The sequence below is a fragment of the Strigops habroptila genome, chromosome 5, assembly GCF_004027225.2.
Source record: "Strigops habroptila isolate Jane chromosome 5, bStrHab1.2.pri, whole genome shotgun sequence".
Taxonomy (NCBI): Eukaryota; Metazoa; Chordata; class Aves; order Psittaciformes; family Psittacidae; genus Strigops; species Strigops habroptila.
This window is the reverse complement of record NC_044281.2, coordinates 78,098,617-78,116,581: the sequence shown is the minus strand read 5'-3', so window position 1 is coordinate 78,116,581 and position 17,965 is coordinate 78,098,617. Positions and strand designations below refer to the sequence as shown.

Genomic DNA, 17,965 nt, shown 5'->3' with positions numbered 1-17,965 from the left:
GTTCATAGTTATTTTCAAGTTATCAGCACTCAGAGTACTGAAAAATGCAAGAAATCTTGGAGGATTACAACCTACAGCAAGTAATGCTCCTGTGAAAATTAAGAATTGAATGATCTTAGCTTGTTCCTTCAAAGACAAAAAATACTAATGACTTCACCAGCCATTTAGAATGCAAGTTAAACATGACAAGCAGCTTGCAGACTAAATTCTAATGTGACATAATGAATTCTTTATTCACCCTGTTTCTTGAGCTGGCAACAATTCAAGCCTGGTTGTGGTGTCCTCCTTATGAAAAACCCGAGTGAGAAGGCTTGGAGCTTTTGTTCTTTTTATTTATTAATAGTAGTAACATTTTTATACCTCAAAAGAAAGGGCTACATTAAAACAACACAAACAACTCATGGAAATATTCTTAGATAACCTAAAAAAGAGAAAGTTGCTGACAACAAACATGAATGTGTGCATCCATGCTCAGAACCCCTTCTTTGTAAAGGAATGCTCTCAAAACAGTTGTCATCACTTCCCAAAACTAGACAGAAACAAAACCGTAACTTCTGCCTCCTGCAAAGACTGAGGTAATACGTGGGATTTTCTATCATGTGATAACCAGCTGTCCTAATGCAAACCAGGAAAGTAATTTAATACTTATCAGAAGAATGCATTAATGTTTCTTTGACTGGATGTTACCTGAAATAACTAAAGAGCCTTTGGAACATGGCATGATGTGTTTGCTCAGTATTTTAGTGATACCTTAAGTAGTACTTTCGACAGCAAGCAAATGCACGTGTATCTTCTCCCTGCTTGCAAGTTTCTTCTGGATATTTCAATTAATATTAAATGTGTATAGTTAATTTAAAATTATTACAAACCATCATATGCTGTAATGAAAAGGAGAATCATATTTTTGTTCCAAAGCAAAAAGTAAAATAAATTCAAGCTTGAGGGAGTTCTGCACAGTCTTCCAAGTCTTGGAAAGCCAAGCCAAGACTTGTTTGTAGAGATAAAGAACTACTGTAGCATAAAAAACTGGAGGCAAAGCACATTTAAGCATCTTGAGACAGTCACCATTTGAAAGCACTGCTAAATAGCAACTAAAGCACTTACTGTGATTTTGGTAGCTTTGTTCAGAACATTCACCCATTCAACTAGGTCCTGCTGATCATTGGCTTGTAGAAAGTATTTTCTCATCCCTGCATTCATAACTGTTGAAAGCCATTATGAAAAGTTAACGAACACTGCCATTTGAGAGCAAACGTAAGAACTTCATAGAAGATTTGATTTCAGATGGAAAAATCCAGTTGTATTTAAGTTCTCTGCTGCATTTCTGTTTAGAAAAATCATCTTAAAACACACACATCCACTTGACAGAATTTATTCTAAGAGAACCCCCATTTTTCCTTTCTATTTTCTAAGCATCATACAGAATTTGTTAAATTCTTTTTATTACATAGGAAAAGCCTTGAATTTTATCAGAACTTTGTACAGCTCCATTTCCCTTTTCTCAATTTCTGTAAGCAACAAAGTTTTACACTTGGGGACTTCTATAGTTTCCCCTGTTAATCCTATGACCAGTATCTGTTCTCCTTTGCAACAAACTCGTTGTTACTATGATAAGTACTATTATTTTTTCTTTAAATGTGTGGAAAAATCAAAATTGATTACTAAGTATATGATGCTCAGGACCAAACAACTTTAAAATAGCCAGAACATAGAAGTTTATTTTACTTGAGTAACTTGCCAGAGAAAGTGTATTCTTAGTAAGTTTATTTATCTACCTGGCAACACCTAGCTTACCTTTATCCAAAAAGGACAAACATATTTCTGTGTACCAGTACAAACATCATGGTTAGTTTTCTCACAAATTCTAAGAACTTCTGTTGAAATTAGTTTTAGGGTGACCAGTGACTAAAACCTTCCCAGAACTTTAAAGTCTGAACAGATTTCATTGCTCTACCTATAACATAACAGTTCTTCAGGTCATTGCTAACAGCAAACACGTGCCAGAAACAGATGCTTTTTACTCTTCTATCGACTTTCTCCCCAAAGTGGATGAAGCAAACATTATTAAATGCAAATATAAACTCAAAATACAGAACTGTATAATGAGTTGACTGAAACAACTCCCAGTATTTGAATAAAACGACAATAAATGTAAATTTTTCCTCTAAAAAGCATCAAAATCACTTTAATAAATCAGAGATAGCCAAAGCTTTCAGCCAGCATCTTGGATCATTGAGGCTTTTTAGAGCTGGCCCACTGACAAGCGCAACTTTACGCCTGATGAAGACAAAGAGCTCTCCACATGCATGTGCAGAGGAATCTGTAGATGGCACTGATTTGACACGCTAGGTGCTAGTCTTGACACCCTGAAGCCTTACACAAAGGGGTGATTTACCAAGTGTTTCATGAGCTTCAACACAGAGACTGCACAAGTCTGGTAGAGTTGCCTTCTCTGGGCCCGTACAACTCTCCACATGGTAAAGGACACCTGAAGTAACTGTGTTAAACCTTCAGGCATTTTCAGTACCTTCATGTCAGCTAGAAGTCTTACATGAATGCAGCCATAGAGAATGGTTATTCTTAAACAGAGCAGAGGCTGATTCCAGTCTCTACACATACTTTGTGAACACCAATTGCTTGTCAAAAACAACCCTGGAACTACATTAAATTCTGGGCAAATTACTTATAAGGGGTTTTTATGATTATCTAAAGCTTTATTCAGGTTTAAATAAGTTTAAGTATCAAACTAACAGGTACCCAAAGCAAATTCTTTTTTGGTGCAGCAATAGAGGCTAAAATTTAACAAGAGCACTGGCTGACTGTATTTTTTGATGAGTTCATTCTTTTATCAGTAATACAGATTGAAATAGTTAAATTACTTGTCTTCAGAGCTGACAGGCATGCCATGCTTTTGAAAACACCCAGCATTTTCCATTAGCTTATTAATGCCTCAAAAATGTCAAGCATCTGAAAACCAGCTCTCACCTACTCCTCATTGAACTGCAATATGAAAAGCCACAAAAACACCCTACGAAGAACCCAACAATTCCCTCGTACTAAAGAGGAAACAGTGAATATAAGTAATTTTAAAACTATACACTACCAGATATATCTAGTGAATTACACAACATTATATTTGGTTTTGAAGAATGTACTTGATGCATATGTTGTGTGCAAGAACTTACCAAAGCAGAACTCTGCCTTTGGCCTTAGCTTAGTTGCATCGCTAACCTAGTAAGGAAATTCAGATTATAAATATCACTGTGCATACAAAATGTACATCAGATATCACATTTTTTCTCTTTCAAGTGGCTACATTTGAAGATCAGCAGCACAGCAAGCTTGCTAGATATAAAGATATAACAGATATAACAAAATATACTACATAAAGTTCAGTTCAAGATGTGCAACCTATGGCAAGAAACAGCTTACGCCATATGTTCCTGTTCCTTAAGTTTAAGGATTCATTACCAAATGTTGAAGTCTGGAAAAATAACACTTCTACTTTTAACACTTGTATTTTGAAGTTCTACATCTCAACTGAACTGAAGATTCAAGGACATTTCATACAGTCAAGGACATCGGTTGCATTTTGGCTCATAAACATGAAAATAATAGCAGCCGCTTTTCTTCAGGAGCCTCTAAAATGTTGCAGTGTTGGGGGAGAAGAGAAGCGAGTGTTCTGTTTTGAGAGAGGTATTGACATTTTTACATTACAGAGCACTTCTACCAAGGGCGAGGGACAAGGCAAAGCAGCCTCTCACATCAAACCCCTTTTCTGGGCCAGAAACAGGAAAAAACACATACAACAACTAGAAAAACTATGGGAAGTCAGAGCATCCACCCAGGAGGCACACCTGAGCTGCGGCAAAGGTGCGCACAGGCACAGGCGACCACCCCTGCTCCCACTAAAAGTGAGACACAAGGTTCCGAAGGGGACAACTGTGAGGTCTGGAGCAAAGTAAGCCCACAAGGAAACCAGGAAGGACATAAACAGGTCTCCACAGACATTTCTGTACTCATGATACAAGCAGCGTCAAGAATATCTTTTACAAGAATAAGAAATAAAATGGAAGGTGGGAAGGTTCAGTATGACAACAAGAAAAGCAAAGGAAAGATGAAAAACGAGCAGAAAACCAAGAGGAGGCCAGTTATTTTTCTCCACTTATTTGTTAATACAGTATTTACTACAAATTTAATAATGGAGACATTCTTAGTTCAGTTTTTCTTTCAGACATATTTGCATGTGAGTGTACACAGAGTGTAATGAGCTAAGTAAAAGTTAGAAAGTTTGCTGTTCTATTAAAGAACATTATTACTTGCAAATTATCACACCCAAAGACTTAATCTTCCACGTCATAAAGAGCCTGTCTTCTCTTCAAGACTAATTGGAATTCAAATACTCATAAAGAACTGAAACATGCAGTTCAGAAATATTAATTCCATGCAGCACAAAGAGCTGCCATTTGAAACCACGAAACAGACACAGACAACAGGGTAATGAGTCTGTTCTGATTTTAACCTGGTAGCATTGAAGTGTCTGTAACACTTCTCTAGAATTCAGGAGCAGCAGACAAGCAAAAGGCTTCCCATGCACTATGTAAAAGACATTTGAAGTTGTCTAAAGTTGAGGACTTCAGTAGTTCTCACCAATAATTTAGCACCAAGTGTCTTGCATATTATCTTACCTTTGAAATATAGGTAAGTTTAATGACTCCCACAGGTGGAGATCCAGAGGGAAGATTCTGCAACAAATCATATGTTACAAAGTGAAACTAGTTTATTTTCATCTCACAGTCAAGTGTTTAGCATAAAAAGCAAATAATTCCCCAAACAAAAAGAAAATCCTACGTGTTTTTATAGACAATACACAATGCATGCTTGGAACAGGATCTAAACTACTTGTTTATTGTACACACATCTGTTAATCAACTAAAAACAGAAAGACTGCTAGAAACAATACAAATAGTAATTGTTTCAGAGGTTTATGTATTTTACAAGAGGAAAAAGGATTCTTGCAGGTCTGCATCCAGGAAATCCGGAAAGAATACTTTTTCCTTAACAGATGTTGGAGTCTTATGTATTTTGACCAGGGCAGGCGGAAGGGACAAGAAGTGACATTCATCTATTATGTCAGATACTTCAAAGGCTGTCTCACATATTTTTCAAGTGGATTGAAATATCACAGTCTTTTCATTTAATACTAAAGTCATTGCAGGGAAAGACCATGACACTTCCTAAAGTTGCAGTTAAGCCTAAGTATACATATGCAATAAAGGAGCTCTCCGTTGTTTTTACATTCTTGCTTAACATACTATTAAGTCTTAAAATTAACATTAGTATTCACAATCAGCTAGTAGCTTAGAAAGACAAGAGTTAAAGCACTGAGCAACACAAAACATGGTTAATACTTTCCTTAATTCTGATGGAACAGTCTTCCTAATTTTACTCCTTTACATAGTGTTGTTTTCCATATGCTTTTTTCATAGAATTCTAGAATGATTTTAAGTGACCAGAAAGCTCAGCAAGTTCCAACCCCCTGCCATGGGCAGGGACACCTTCCACTAGAGCAGGTTGCTCCAAGCCCCTGTGTCCAACCTGGCCTTGAACACTGCCAGGGATGGGGCAGCCACAGCTTCTCTGGGCACCCTGTGCCAGCGCCTCAGCACCCTCACAGGGAAGAACTTCTGCCTAAGAGCTCATCTCAATCTCTCCTCTGGCAGGTTAAAGCCATTCCCCCTTGCCCTGTCATGGTCTTTTATGCTGCAGTATCATTCTTCTCACTACATGCCTCCCTGGAAGCCCTATGATTCTATACTGCATCTGCTTGCCAATCCTTTCCCCAGCTAAAGTGTTCTTCATTATTCCATAGCACCTGATGTACTTGTATATCCCAAAGAGGAGCCTTAACCCTACCTACAGAGTCAGAAAGACAGACAAATACTGGTTTATATGCCATTCATATACTAACAGTAAGAAGTAGGTTCTTCCTATAGGCTTACTATAGAGTGGTAACACTGAAATTTTTAAAAAAGAATTCTTTCCATTCTGCTCAAATAAATTAATATAACTTTTACTTTATCCAAAGTATTTACATCCCAGCATATACCAGTTTTATATTAGGATAGTAGTGTGGTTATTGGTGGGCTTAAAGCCATTATTTTCACAGCTACAAATAGAGCACATCTATCAGCAACAAAGAGCCCAGTGAAGTTCTGCACACGCTGTAGGCTCATCTTACACGGAGAGTTTCATCACTTCAAGGATTTAGAGTGGTCTCCAACATAGTTGCTCTATAAAAACTCCATTGCTCTTCAAAACTAGAACAGTGGAAGAAAAATCAAGAAGCTTCAACGTGCCCCTTGCAAGGCACCCTTTCACTTGTACATGAATGCTAACACTATAAAATACATAAGAAAGCCTAAATTAAAACCTCTATGAGGTGTGCAGTGCAAATATTAATGTTAAAACTCCGTGGAATCTCTGTGGAATTTCGATTTCTACAGCATTTCAAGTTTTTGCCCACATGCCCTGGTTAGATCACAGGAGAAACTGAAGAAAAGAATTGCTTTGTCTCATTCACTGAGATCAAACGTTTGATCTCAGTGTTTGATCTCTTCTTTCCAGAAATTCTTTTTTTTTGTCTCTTCAGTAAGAGCTGCTCTCAGTAACAGCTTCAGTCACAAGTCACATTCATGGGGCTGTGCACTATTTAAACATCTCTTTTTGCTGTTGGTTCCTCTGAACAGTAGATTTCTACTGCGTTTTAACTCTGGTCTTCCCAGCAGAATGGTACATGAGTATTCTCCTGGCAGACTGACCCAGATCCTGTGCTTTCACTCTCTCTGTACCCAGACCTTAAGCAATTATCTGTTCTCCCCTGTGCTAGAAAACACACTGATGCATGTACATTGTAAAAGTAGCTTTTACATAAAAGATGCTCTTCATCATGATGGATACAAGCTTTCCTCATTCTTGTATTGTTCATGCTGTATTGAAACTGCATCACTAAGGAAAACTACATAGGTTCACAAAAGGTTACAGGTGAATTACAAGGTATGTGTAGTGAAATAAGTATGTGGTCTGGTTGTATCATACAGCACTAACTAGTGCCTGAGAGAACCTGTAATGAGCACTCAAGGCACTTAATATAAAAAATAGTATATCATGATTCAAAACTACTGACTGATTTCTGCATGGGATCAAATTCAGATTCCTGCCTCATCGCTAAATCTCCTGTCAATATTTAGATTCCATGTATCGGGAATTCACTCATGTTCATAGAATCACAGAATAGTTTGGGTTGGAAAGGACCTTAAGATCATCTATTTCCAACCCCCTGCCATGGGCAGGGACACCTCACACTACATCATGTTGCCCAAGGCTCTGTCCAGCCTGGCCTTGAACATTGCCAGGGATGAAGTGGCATTTACATTTCTCTGGGCAACCTACTCCTGTGCCTCACCACCCTCACAGGAAAGAGCTTCCTTATATCTAACCTAAACTTCCCCTGTTTCACTTTGAACCCATTCCCCCTTGTCCTATTGCTACAGTCCCTGATGAAGAGTCCCTCTCCAGCACCTTTATAGGCCCCCTTCAGATACTGGAAGCTGCTCTGAGGTATCCATGCAGCTTCTGTTCTCCAGGCTGAACAACCCCAACTTTCTCAGCCTGTCTTCGTATGGGAGGTAATTCACTGATGTTCAAGCTGCTGTTACTCTTTTACTGTTAAGTTGGGGTTCAAACTTAAGTAAATTTGTTAATCTGAAAATGTGGTAATTGATAGAGCCAAAAAGCTGCCAAGAATCTCTCACCTGTGGGTTATCCATGTACCACACCAGACTGTCTTCTCGTGTGTCCAGAATGAAGTACCGCCGCAGAAACTTCCCACTATTCTCATTTTCTTCAATATCCAGGAATCCACAGATGCGATTCTGACGATCCACATAAGGCATTTCTGACCCTGGACATCACACTGCAGAACAAAAAGCATAGAAGTCAAGCAAAGTTCCTCCTTACTAATTTTAAGCTTGTTCTATGCCTACCCACGACATTTTGAGCAGTTTCAACTCATAGCTTAAAGAAGCTTCTACAGAAGAGTAAGTGAAGCATAGCCGTTCCCCCCCACTACCACCACTGAGTTTTTAGATAGGTCTTTCCTACTTCTTTGAAGCATATAATAAGGATATCTAATACCCTAAGTGCAAAGAGACAAGTGGTAAATAGTAGATAAGCATCAAGACTAGCTTCTACAAGATCACTACAGAGTAATCAAAGATTCTCCTCCACAACTTGCACAAAGTTGAGCTAACGCTAGGTTTACACTTCCTTCTTCCACACTGCCTTTCATGGTCAAGAAAAGATCTTTGTCAGCAGCTCTACTGTGTCCAACATTGATTTCTCATATTTTGCTTAGGCAAATTCAACAAAAAGGCTTTTAGAAACACTGCTCACATTTTTCTTACTAACTTACATGTCTCCTACTAAAAGAACTTCATGTCTAAAAATGTCTAAGAACAGCCATCTTTTCATCCTCACATATTAAATAATAATCAAAATGAAGTTGTACATGCAGCAGCAAAGATGTGAAGGCATTTGCTAGCTCAAAACTGAACTCCTCCATATCCACGTGGTACTAAGTTTGAGGGTTGTATGCTTGGTTTTGGGCTTATTTTGGGGTTTGGTGGGAGGAGGTTTGCCTTTTTCGTTGTTTTGCTTTAAAAAAAATCAGAGCTACAAATCTATCCTACTGACCACCTTCTCCCATTTCGCCTGCTTCACCTTTTATGGCTCTGTCTTGCTGCAGGCTATTGCATCATGGTTTCTTGCTTCCTTTTATTTTACAGGACAGTCATTTTACCTTCAGAGCCATGTAAGACCAAAGAGAAATTTGCATACTCAGCTAAAAATGGCAATAACCCAACATTTAAATATGATAAAAATCAGGTCGGTGCCAATCTTTCTCAGAGCAGGGAAGAAACAATTCAGTCTTCTTTCCGTGCTGTTACAAACCTCAGAAATATAGTACATAACTCAGAAATACTACAGGTCAAAAAATATTAAACATGAGCCATAGAAGGTTTAAGAACTTCACACTTTTCATAACAGCTTCCAGCTTTCACTGTGTAACATGGAAGTTTCTCTTTACTATTCCTTAAAATTGTCTACCTTTACTATTTCCTTAAAGTTATTTGATTTCAGTATAGTTATATACACACACACGAGGCAGACACCTGATAACTATCTGTAGCTATTGATATACCACAGTAAAACACGATATATGGCTTCTAAAGTGGTTGGGGGAATCAGGTATGCAGATAAGCATACATTTATTTTGGGGGATCAGATACACAAACATGTAGATATATGCTTGTATTTACAGCTGTTATTTTATATGACTATTTAGAATACCAGTCAAATTTTGCTGTAACACTTTGAGAAACATTTTTCTTTATATCTATTATTATGATTTTGATACCATAGTGGACAATTTTAAGTCACTTAACTCAATCTGTAAAATAACCAAGCTTTTTTTGTACCCAACACCAAACTAACCCTTTGGTGCAAACTCAAGTCTGATACATTAAATTTTGCATCAGGGACAAGATCTACCAAGCTCAATTCTGTAGTAGAAGAGATTGTAATATCATGGTGATGCCAGACTACTAAAAATATTAGTGGTTTGGGTGGTTTTTAACATAAGCTGTTAAATTTTGGAGTTAAATGCATTTTTGTTTATAACAAAGTTAACACACTTTGTTTTGAGATGCAAGACATTTTCTATATAGCTACAAGGACATTAGTTGTGTTTAGCCACTCCATTAAGTGCCTCACTGCTTTGTTTTTCTTTCTGTCTCCAAAAGGTCTATCTCCATATTCAAGGTCTGCATTTAGGTTTAAATCTTCAAAGGCAAAGGTTTGTTCTTCAATAAAGTAACAAAATTCACCAAGCTAATCTAAATATTACTAGTATGTTCCTCACAATTTAAACATTGCAGATCTAAGCCAAGTTCTGTAACCAAGTTATGAGTAACAGCAAACCCAAACACTTGAGCACTCTTAAGACAATGGCATAATTGTAATGAACATTCATCAGTAATTCACATGCTGGCTCTTGGGATCACTTCACACTGAAGCAACATCTCACTACAAGCACATCCATAGCTAGGGGCAAGCTTAAGGGTAGCTGTTCTCTAAATGATACCTCTAAGCTGGCAGAACTCGGCATCCCACATTGCTTTCATTTAAATGACTATAAAAATTGTCACCTACCAGTGTTGTCCTAAGCTGTGCCCGGTGGTCCCTCAACCAGATATACAGCCCTGCCAGGACACCATTTCAGCTTAATATCAACAGATTCTGAAGCCCAGAAAAGCCTTGTGTCTAAAAAAAGCCAATATTGGTGGCTGGTTTCCTGTCCGAGCAGGCTCAAGCTGTGTTGTCTGCAGATGTGAAGAAAATGAAATGAGGAAAACTTGGGTTTGAAACAAGACACAAATTGATTTAAGAATTCTTGAAGAAAAGCAACTGAACTTTCAAAGAGCTCTTCCCCTATAGCAGAATCTATGTTTCAAAAAACCTTTTAAGAAAATGAAAGGAGGATACTCCTAATGCTCCATTTTAAGCGTATACTTAGCTGAAGTTGAACTACTCCAGTAGTTTAATTTCCTTTTCCAGGGCAAAAGACAAAATAAAGATGCTTTCTCTTCTTTGGCAATAAATCAGTTTTCATAGAAAAAACACCCCTAAATTCATACAGATTTTCTGTTTCAATAGAAATAATTTCTAGCCTACAAAACATTTGCATTTGTACTTGCAGTTCCTTTGTCCTCTGATGAAAATACAGGATAAACTATCATGAATTGAAAAATTTCAGTTGTATAATGCTGTTTTCTTCAGATTAGTTTGAAATTCCCCATGGGATTACTGACCTCTACCGGACTGATGCTCTTGAAGAATAAGAGATAAAATCCTGTAACTTTATTATGAAATTGAAATCAAACAAAATCCTACAATTGTTTTCCAATTCTAAAAGTCTGCTTCCACCATATCACACTTTGGCAAGATTCCACTGTAAATTAATACCAATTCCATTCAGCATTCAATAACCAACCACAAGTCGTAGTGCACATATAAAACAAATCAATTTGAGCCTTTCTTCCAGTTCCTAAAGCAACTGAACACCCATGACAAAACCACCACTACAATGAATGCCCTTCCTGGCAACCCCAGACAGACCAAAAAAGCAGCAACGATGGAATTACCACATTACTTCTAAAGATTCACAACAGGAATTGCAGAACTCCAACGTTAATTCCTCAGTGTTGGCAATGTGGCTGGAACAGCAGCAGCCTAACAACTCACTTGAAAGGGTCTTCAGGATACAGATCCTGTCTTACGCAGATTTATTTTTAATGGAATTATTATTTCAGGTGGTTATAAAACTGAAATCTCCAAGTCTGTGGATGTTTTACAGCTCTTACCACATGCACAAGTAGTTATTTTCTGCAGCACAGAACAGTGTAGTAACTCTTCTGCCCACTTTTAAATCAAATATTATTAAAAGATCATGATTTCTTAGAGAGAAAAGCTGAAGGCATCAAACCTGTAACAGATCACATACAATTTCATTTTATTTTGCCTTCTCTCCCCAGGGTGCAGGGGAGGGAGGACATGTGAGTCAATGACATTGTGCTGCTTCACAAAAAACATCCCTGTGGCTCATTTCTTCTTGATTCTCACCATAATCCACCAGAAGCTAAAATATTGTGTGTGTCAACATTCCTATGTAAGAATCCAGAAAACTCTCAGCTCCTTAAAATCCCTTTTTGGAGAGCTGTGCTCTAATCCAAACAGGTCTCCCTTATTTTTGAGGCCTTACCTCCCTCTTTCCAGCAGCAATACACTAATTTAACTAGGTACATACCTTACCAGCCCAGCTTCTCTCAGATTTCCCCCTCTTTTCCTCTGAGAAAACATTCTCCAACATTTCTATCACAAACTGAAGGCTGCCTGGCCTCCTGGGCACCACTCTAAATAAACCCCACAGTTCACCTTTTCCCTGTCTCTCGCTGTGAATGCATGACTGCACAAGCAGAACCTGCAGAGGCACACAAGCATCTCGCTTTCACCATTTATAACACACTGCTTCAGCTCTCCTACATGAACTTCTATTTTTAGTTTCACACCAGCACCTGTTCTTGAGTTCACCTCCTTCACAGACTGATTGCAGCCTCTGTATCTTCAAGTACAAAGTCTATACAAGGCTATTAAGTGGCAAGCAGGGTAACGTTTCTATGGCCCAATCTCTCCTTTGACAGCTAAGGCTCAACTGGGGGCTGCAAGGATGCTGGAGAGGGACTCTTCATCAGGGACCATAGCAATAGGACAAGGGGTGATGGGTTCAAGTTTAAACAGGGGAAGTTCAGGTTAGATATAAGGAAGAAGTTCTTTACTGTGAGGGTGGTGAGGCACTGGAACAGGCTGCCCAGCAATAAATGCTCCATCCCTGGCAGTGTTCAAGGCCAGGTTGGACAGAGCCTTGGGCAACATGGTCTAGTGTGAGGTGTCCCTGCCCATGGCAGGGGATTGGAACTAGATGATATTAAGCTGCTTTCCAACCCTAACTGTTCTATGATTCTATGAATTCCCACAAGTGAGCATAAACCATGGATCACCAGCTTGCTAAAGAAAGTGGAACTTCATACAAATAAAAGACCATGCAATAGGCTTTGCACTACCCACCCGAAAGCTTAAGCATTACAGCAAGATGAGCACTGCTCCTTAATACCTTTTAGCTTTATTTTACACTTGCTTTCCCCAAGCTTTGGGTATGATTTTATCATCATTATTATTTCTTTAGAGTACCAATTCTACTTCCTGCTTTATTAGTGTATGGACATTTTGAACTTTGGATTTAACCTACCACAGGAGGTGACTTTGAGGTTCCTTTTCTATGAGCTAAGAAGATTAAGAAACATACATTACCTACTTAGTCATCTCTCTAAATGATGAACAGCATTCATAAAACGACGACTTGATAAATATAAAATGATGCCATGAGTCATTCCCATCCCTCCTCCCCACCCCCTTTTTAAGCTTTGCTATTGACACTAGCTCCATCGCCGCAAAGGGAAGGCAAGCAGCATCCCAGCAATCCCCAGGCTTTCCTGCACTTCCAGGGACAGCTTCATTATCGAGTGCTCTTGGCTTTTGCCTAAGCAATTACTATCAGCTTCCTGCTGTAAATCAGCTACTCTCCAGTTGGTCATCTCTTTTACTGGCCATTTACTCCATTTACTGACTCCCAAGGGTAAGGGATGAGTTCAGACTGTCCTGCTGATATCCTGAAGAGCACAGCAATGAAAGCTTTCTTCTTGCATACATTCAGGACAACGAAGAGGGAAGGGAAAAAACCCAACCCTGAGACAAGCAGCTCAGAATAGCCTCTGAAAACAAGTCATACAAATCTTCCAAGACAGTTGTTCAAACTCCTTTATTTTCAGCCCCTTGAAACCTTTCCAGTAGAGGCAGAACACTGTATAGATAATTTAAACTGAGAGACAACATCTCTGCTCATCTTTCACAAACCCCTTAAAGCCACAATTTGCTAAGTACCCAAAACATGACAGAAAAACACTAATCCAGGAGCTGGAGAGATGACTTGGGTGCATTCCTGATGACAACCGAGGATAATTTAGGATTGACTGTTTAAAAATTACTCAAAGATCCTTCACTGAATCATTTTTGTTCTGGAGGGCACAACAGGCATTGTATGCTTCTGTTAAACAGAGAAGACATGGCTTTGATTTGCTTGAAGTATATGAAACTATTAGAAATGTTTCATCTACAAATGAGAACTAAAAGTCTCCAGGATATGCTGCTCTCTAAATTTAGATTCCAAAGTGGTCAAGGAGGAAAAAAGCAGCTGCAAAAGGCCAGTATTCATTCACCTGGAAGAGAATTCCTAAGCATAAGAAGTTAACCTTCAAAATTCAAAAAACATAAAATAAGCACCAGTAGCACTGACCTCTCCTATCCCTGACCAAACTATGGGGCACATCGAACAATGCATCCCTGTTCCAGTACTTGATCCAACCTCCAGCCAGGCCACAACCTAAAAGAATCATCATTTGCACTGATAAATCATCTAACAAACCAGCAGCCTTGTCTTGCACTTAAGTCTGAGTAAGACATCATCTTGTCCTCAAAACGCACCTGATCTGCTGTTTTCCTGAAAGACTTGTTAAATCAGGGTAAACCAACTATTCCCCCTTTTTTCAGTGTGCTTCATCAAGTCAAAAGACTAATTTTATTCATAGAATCATATGAATCACAAAACGATTTGGGTTGGAAAGGACCTTAAAGCTCATCCAGTTCCAACCCTCTGCCATGGGCAGGGACACCTTCCACTAGAGCAGGTTGCTCCAAGCCCCATCCAGGCTGGTCCTGAACACTGCCAGGGATGGGGCAGCAACATTCCATATTATCTACTACTTAAATTCCACAGCATTAATCCCAGGCGCTTTCACCATGCACATGTAACCAACATTTATTAATATATACATTTTACAACAGAAATGAATCAAATCATACAGCTGATACATCAATACATGCTGAATCCAGTAAAACCTGCAACACTCAAGACCCTTGGTATGCCAATGAGAAACACTTGGCTCAAACTGAAGTGAGCAACAACTGAGATGAAGTTAACACGCACAGAGGATGCACGAACACAGACCACCACCTCCTTCCCTACTGCACTGGCAGTTAAGGTTTTGAACAGCCTCCAAACCCCAGACACTGCTCAGAGAACCACAGTCGCTCACCACAGACAATGACATCAAATGCACACACAACCCCTTCATCCTTAGACTAAACTGCAGTAAAGTTACCTTTGTCCAGGTAAAAATATCGGCATGTTTTAGGGGAAGATTGGAGTTCAAAGGAAAATGTTCTGAAGTTGCCCAAATCCATCAGCCACTGGCCCATTTCAAATACTGATCTATAGGTTTCACAGTGAAACAGACTGGTACTTCCTCAAAAACTTCTGCAGGAATTTCTGTAAGTGACATTTCATGCTCTTAATTTAACTATTTCCCTCCATTTTTAGGTATTTGCAATAGCAGCCAAAGGCTTTGAGATATGGTGAAACAAGGAAATACACTGCACAGGGTGCAAAATTCCTCTCTATCACTGATCTCTTAAAAAAGCCATAACAAAACCCTCACCTATTAATGTTTTTTGCCTGGATAAACCAGTATTGTAACTGTCTCTCTAAATTCACTGAGCTAATGCAAATCAAAGGAAGCCTCCTGTGCACTGAGGCCATTATAAAAGACACTCTTGAAATGTATCTATTAATAACTTACGAGTGATGACTCTAGCCTAGAAAGCAATAAAGTAAAATAACAAAGTTAAAAGACAGTAAAAGAATATGTTCAACAAAGCAAAGTTTTTACAACAGTCAGAAGTACAGTTTTCATCACTTCGTATTAAATTTAGGTAATACAAAGTTACTCAAAATGAGATCTAACCAGAGATGAGGAAAGCAAAATACAGTTATGCTAATTCACTTCGACTTATCTCATACAATCCTCAAACCCAACTTTTAAAAGCTTATTAATTTCAGTTACACTGGTTAAAATGCTTAATAATGCAGGTTCAGAGTTGATTATTAGTTACAATTATTTCTAATGCTATTATGAGCCTTTTAAAGAAGTGCTGTAAGTAAAACTCCAAATATGACAAATTAGATCCTTGTACTTGAAAATGCTTACATGCATTAGTCTATAGAATTATTCCATTTATGACAACTAAAGCAAATTAAAAATTAAGCAGGGCATAAGCACATTACTTATTAGGATTAGTATTCCTAGTTACTCATTAGTAAAAAAACCTGTTTCATTTCAGTTGCTGGTAACTGCTTCATCTGGGCCAACCACCCTGAGAACTCATCCCACACAGTGCCAGCTAGTTCAAATTCAACCCAAACTTGTCTTCAAATGTGAGAGGCCAAGAGTTTCAAAATCATTGCAAGGAATTTGAAGCCCAAAGATTATCTCCCTAAATCTACAACTCCCGATGAAGCTTGTTTGACTTAAGAAAAAGTTCAATACAAAAAGAGGCTTGTTAAAGAATAAGTTTGTCATTTTTTGAGCTAATGTTGCTGATTCTCACTCCAAATCCTGGCTACAGACACCAGCACAAACAAACACAGACCTTCGTCCTGTGAAGTATGCAAAAAATGAAGAGGGCAGCTGGTTAGGAAATTCGCAGGTTCAAAATATCTTCTTCAGTTTTCACAGAGTACTCTTACGTTGTTAAAGGAATAGCAGCATGTGCATAAGAGTGTGCTCAATTCGTATTGAAAGTACTGTTAAAAAAATAAAAATCATCTGCCTCAGTAGCACCAAAACATTCTCCTGAAAACATTGGGTAGAAGCCAAGCAGAGGGAAACTTAGAGAGTGTTGCAGTAGTAAAAGATCACCTTTTACATACAGATCCAAAGGCAAGTTCCAAATTTAAATGCCAGAATTTAAAGAAGAATTTAAAGGAAGAAGTTCTTCCCTGTGAGGGTGCTGAGGCGCTGGCACAGGGTGCCCAGAGAAGCTGTGGCTGCCCCATCCCTGGCAGTGTTCAAGGCCAGGTTGGACACAGGGGCTTGGAGCAACCTGCTCTAGTGGAAGGTGTCCCTGCCCGTGGCAGGGGTTGGAACTGGATGGTCTTAAGGTCCTTCCCAACCCAAACCATTCTACGGTGATTTTACATCACACATGTCTACTAGTAGCACAGAATATTACCGGCCACCTGAACACAAGTTTAAGACAACATTTAGCAACTTGGTCTGCAGTGAGCTCAGAACAAAGCAAGCAAGCATGTATTTTAAACACTCCTAACCAAACCGTGGAGTCTATCAAGGCCTGTAAATAACTGACTTTTTACTTCACTTAAAGTATCAACTAATGAAAAGAACACTATCAGATGAATACCTGGTTTGACCTTTTTAAAGAATGTATAAGGATTTAATGAAATCAAAGCACACAAAGTAAGTGAGTATCAAATTTGATTTTACAGATCTAGCTTAGCAAATTCAATGTAGAATAAAACTATTCAATGGTTCATCTACATTAATACTTTGGGAAGGAAAAATTATTGCCATTAAGATTTCACCTCACTGTTACTTTAATACCGTGGGACTTTACAACACAGACCATGTTCAGTTCATTGCATAAGCCACTATGCCAGCCAGAATTCCCACTACTGCAAAGACCAGATACCTCCTCCAGAATCTAACTTACTTATCAACCATAGCAGGATTCAAAGTGATTAGAACTAATCTCAGAGCTCTTTAGTGAGCACAAGTTTAATGAAAGTTCTTTAGGAAGAATAAGTCTTTGTCTGTCTCATGTACGTGAACCAACACTCATTTACAAAACACGTGCCAGCTCCTGCTTACCATGGTGGGAGAAGAAAATCAAGCTCCCAGCAAATGGCAAGCTTTTCAGGTCATTACCTTCACCCCCCCTGCTTTTTTATACTCCTTAAATTAAGAAAATAAAATCCCACTCTGGTATTTTTAATAAAAGTCTCACCTGACACAGAGAGAAACTCCATAACATAAAAGCTTATCTGCAATGATAGGTTTTGAAATGTGGTGCCAGCACACACTTGAAGCACATACTTCACTATAACTTCTGATACAATTAATTTCCAGCAGTCTTCCTCCCTGGAAGCAAGCTGTGAGCACAGGGAATTGTCCTCATGTCAGGTACAGCCCATGTCTAGTTGCTGAACACCTTCTTTACCTTTCTTATTTGTGCAATGACATAAATACCAGTTTACTGCATAGCTGTTGTCCTGCACGGACACTGGTGTTTCTCACAACATAAATTACAATGACTATAGAGAATAACAATGCTCCATCTACAGAGTAATCGCAATACTAGCAGGAAGTCATCAGGC

The 17,965-nt window shown here is 38.7% G+C and overlaps 1 protein-coding gene across 12 annotated transcripts in view; it reads right to left on the bottom strand.

Annotated features, from left to right (window-relative positions):
- The window catches only part of PLEKHA1 (pleckstrin homology domain containing A1), a 38,697-nt gene that overhangs the window by 14,345 nt on the left and 6,387 nt on the right, over positions 1–17,965 (bottom strand). For 11 of the 12 annotated variants that reach the window (XR_003991485.1, XM_032919944.1, XM_030486718.1 and 8 more), the window contains exons 2-5: positions 7,815–7,975; positions 4,689–4,745; positions 3,186–3,231; positions 1,105–1,202 (exon numbers count right to left, since the gene is read on the bottom strand). Coding sequence is in view for 11 of the 12 variants with exons in the window: in XM_032919944.1 (XP_032775835.1) it covers positions 1,105–1,202; positions 3,186–3,231; positions 4,689–4,745; positions 7,815–7,955 (342 nt within the window). In the remaining variant the exon portion in view is untranslated. Of the gene's footprint in view, positions 1–1,104; positions 1,203–3,185; positions 3,232–4,688; positions 4,746–7,814; positions 7,976–17,965 lie in introns of those variants that run through there. The other variant, XM_032919945.1, reaches the window with a different exon arrangement.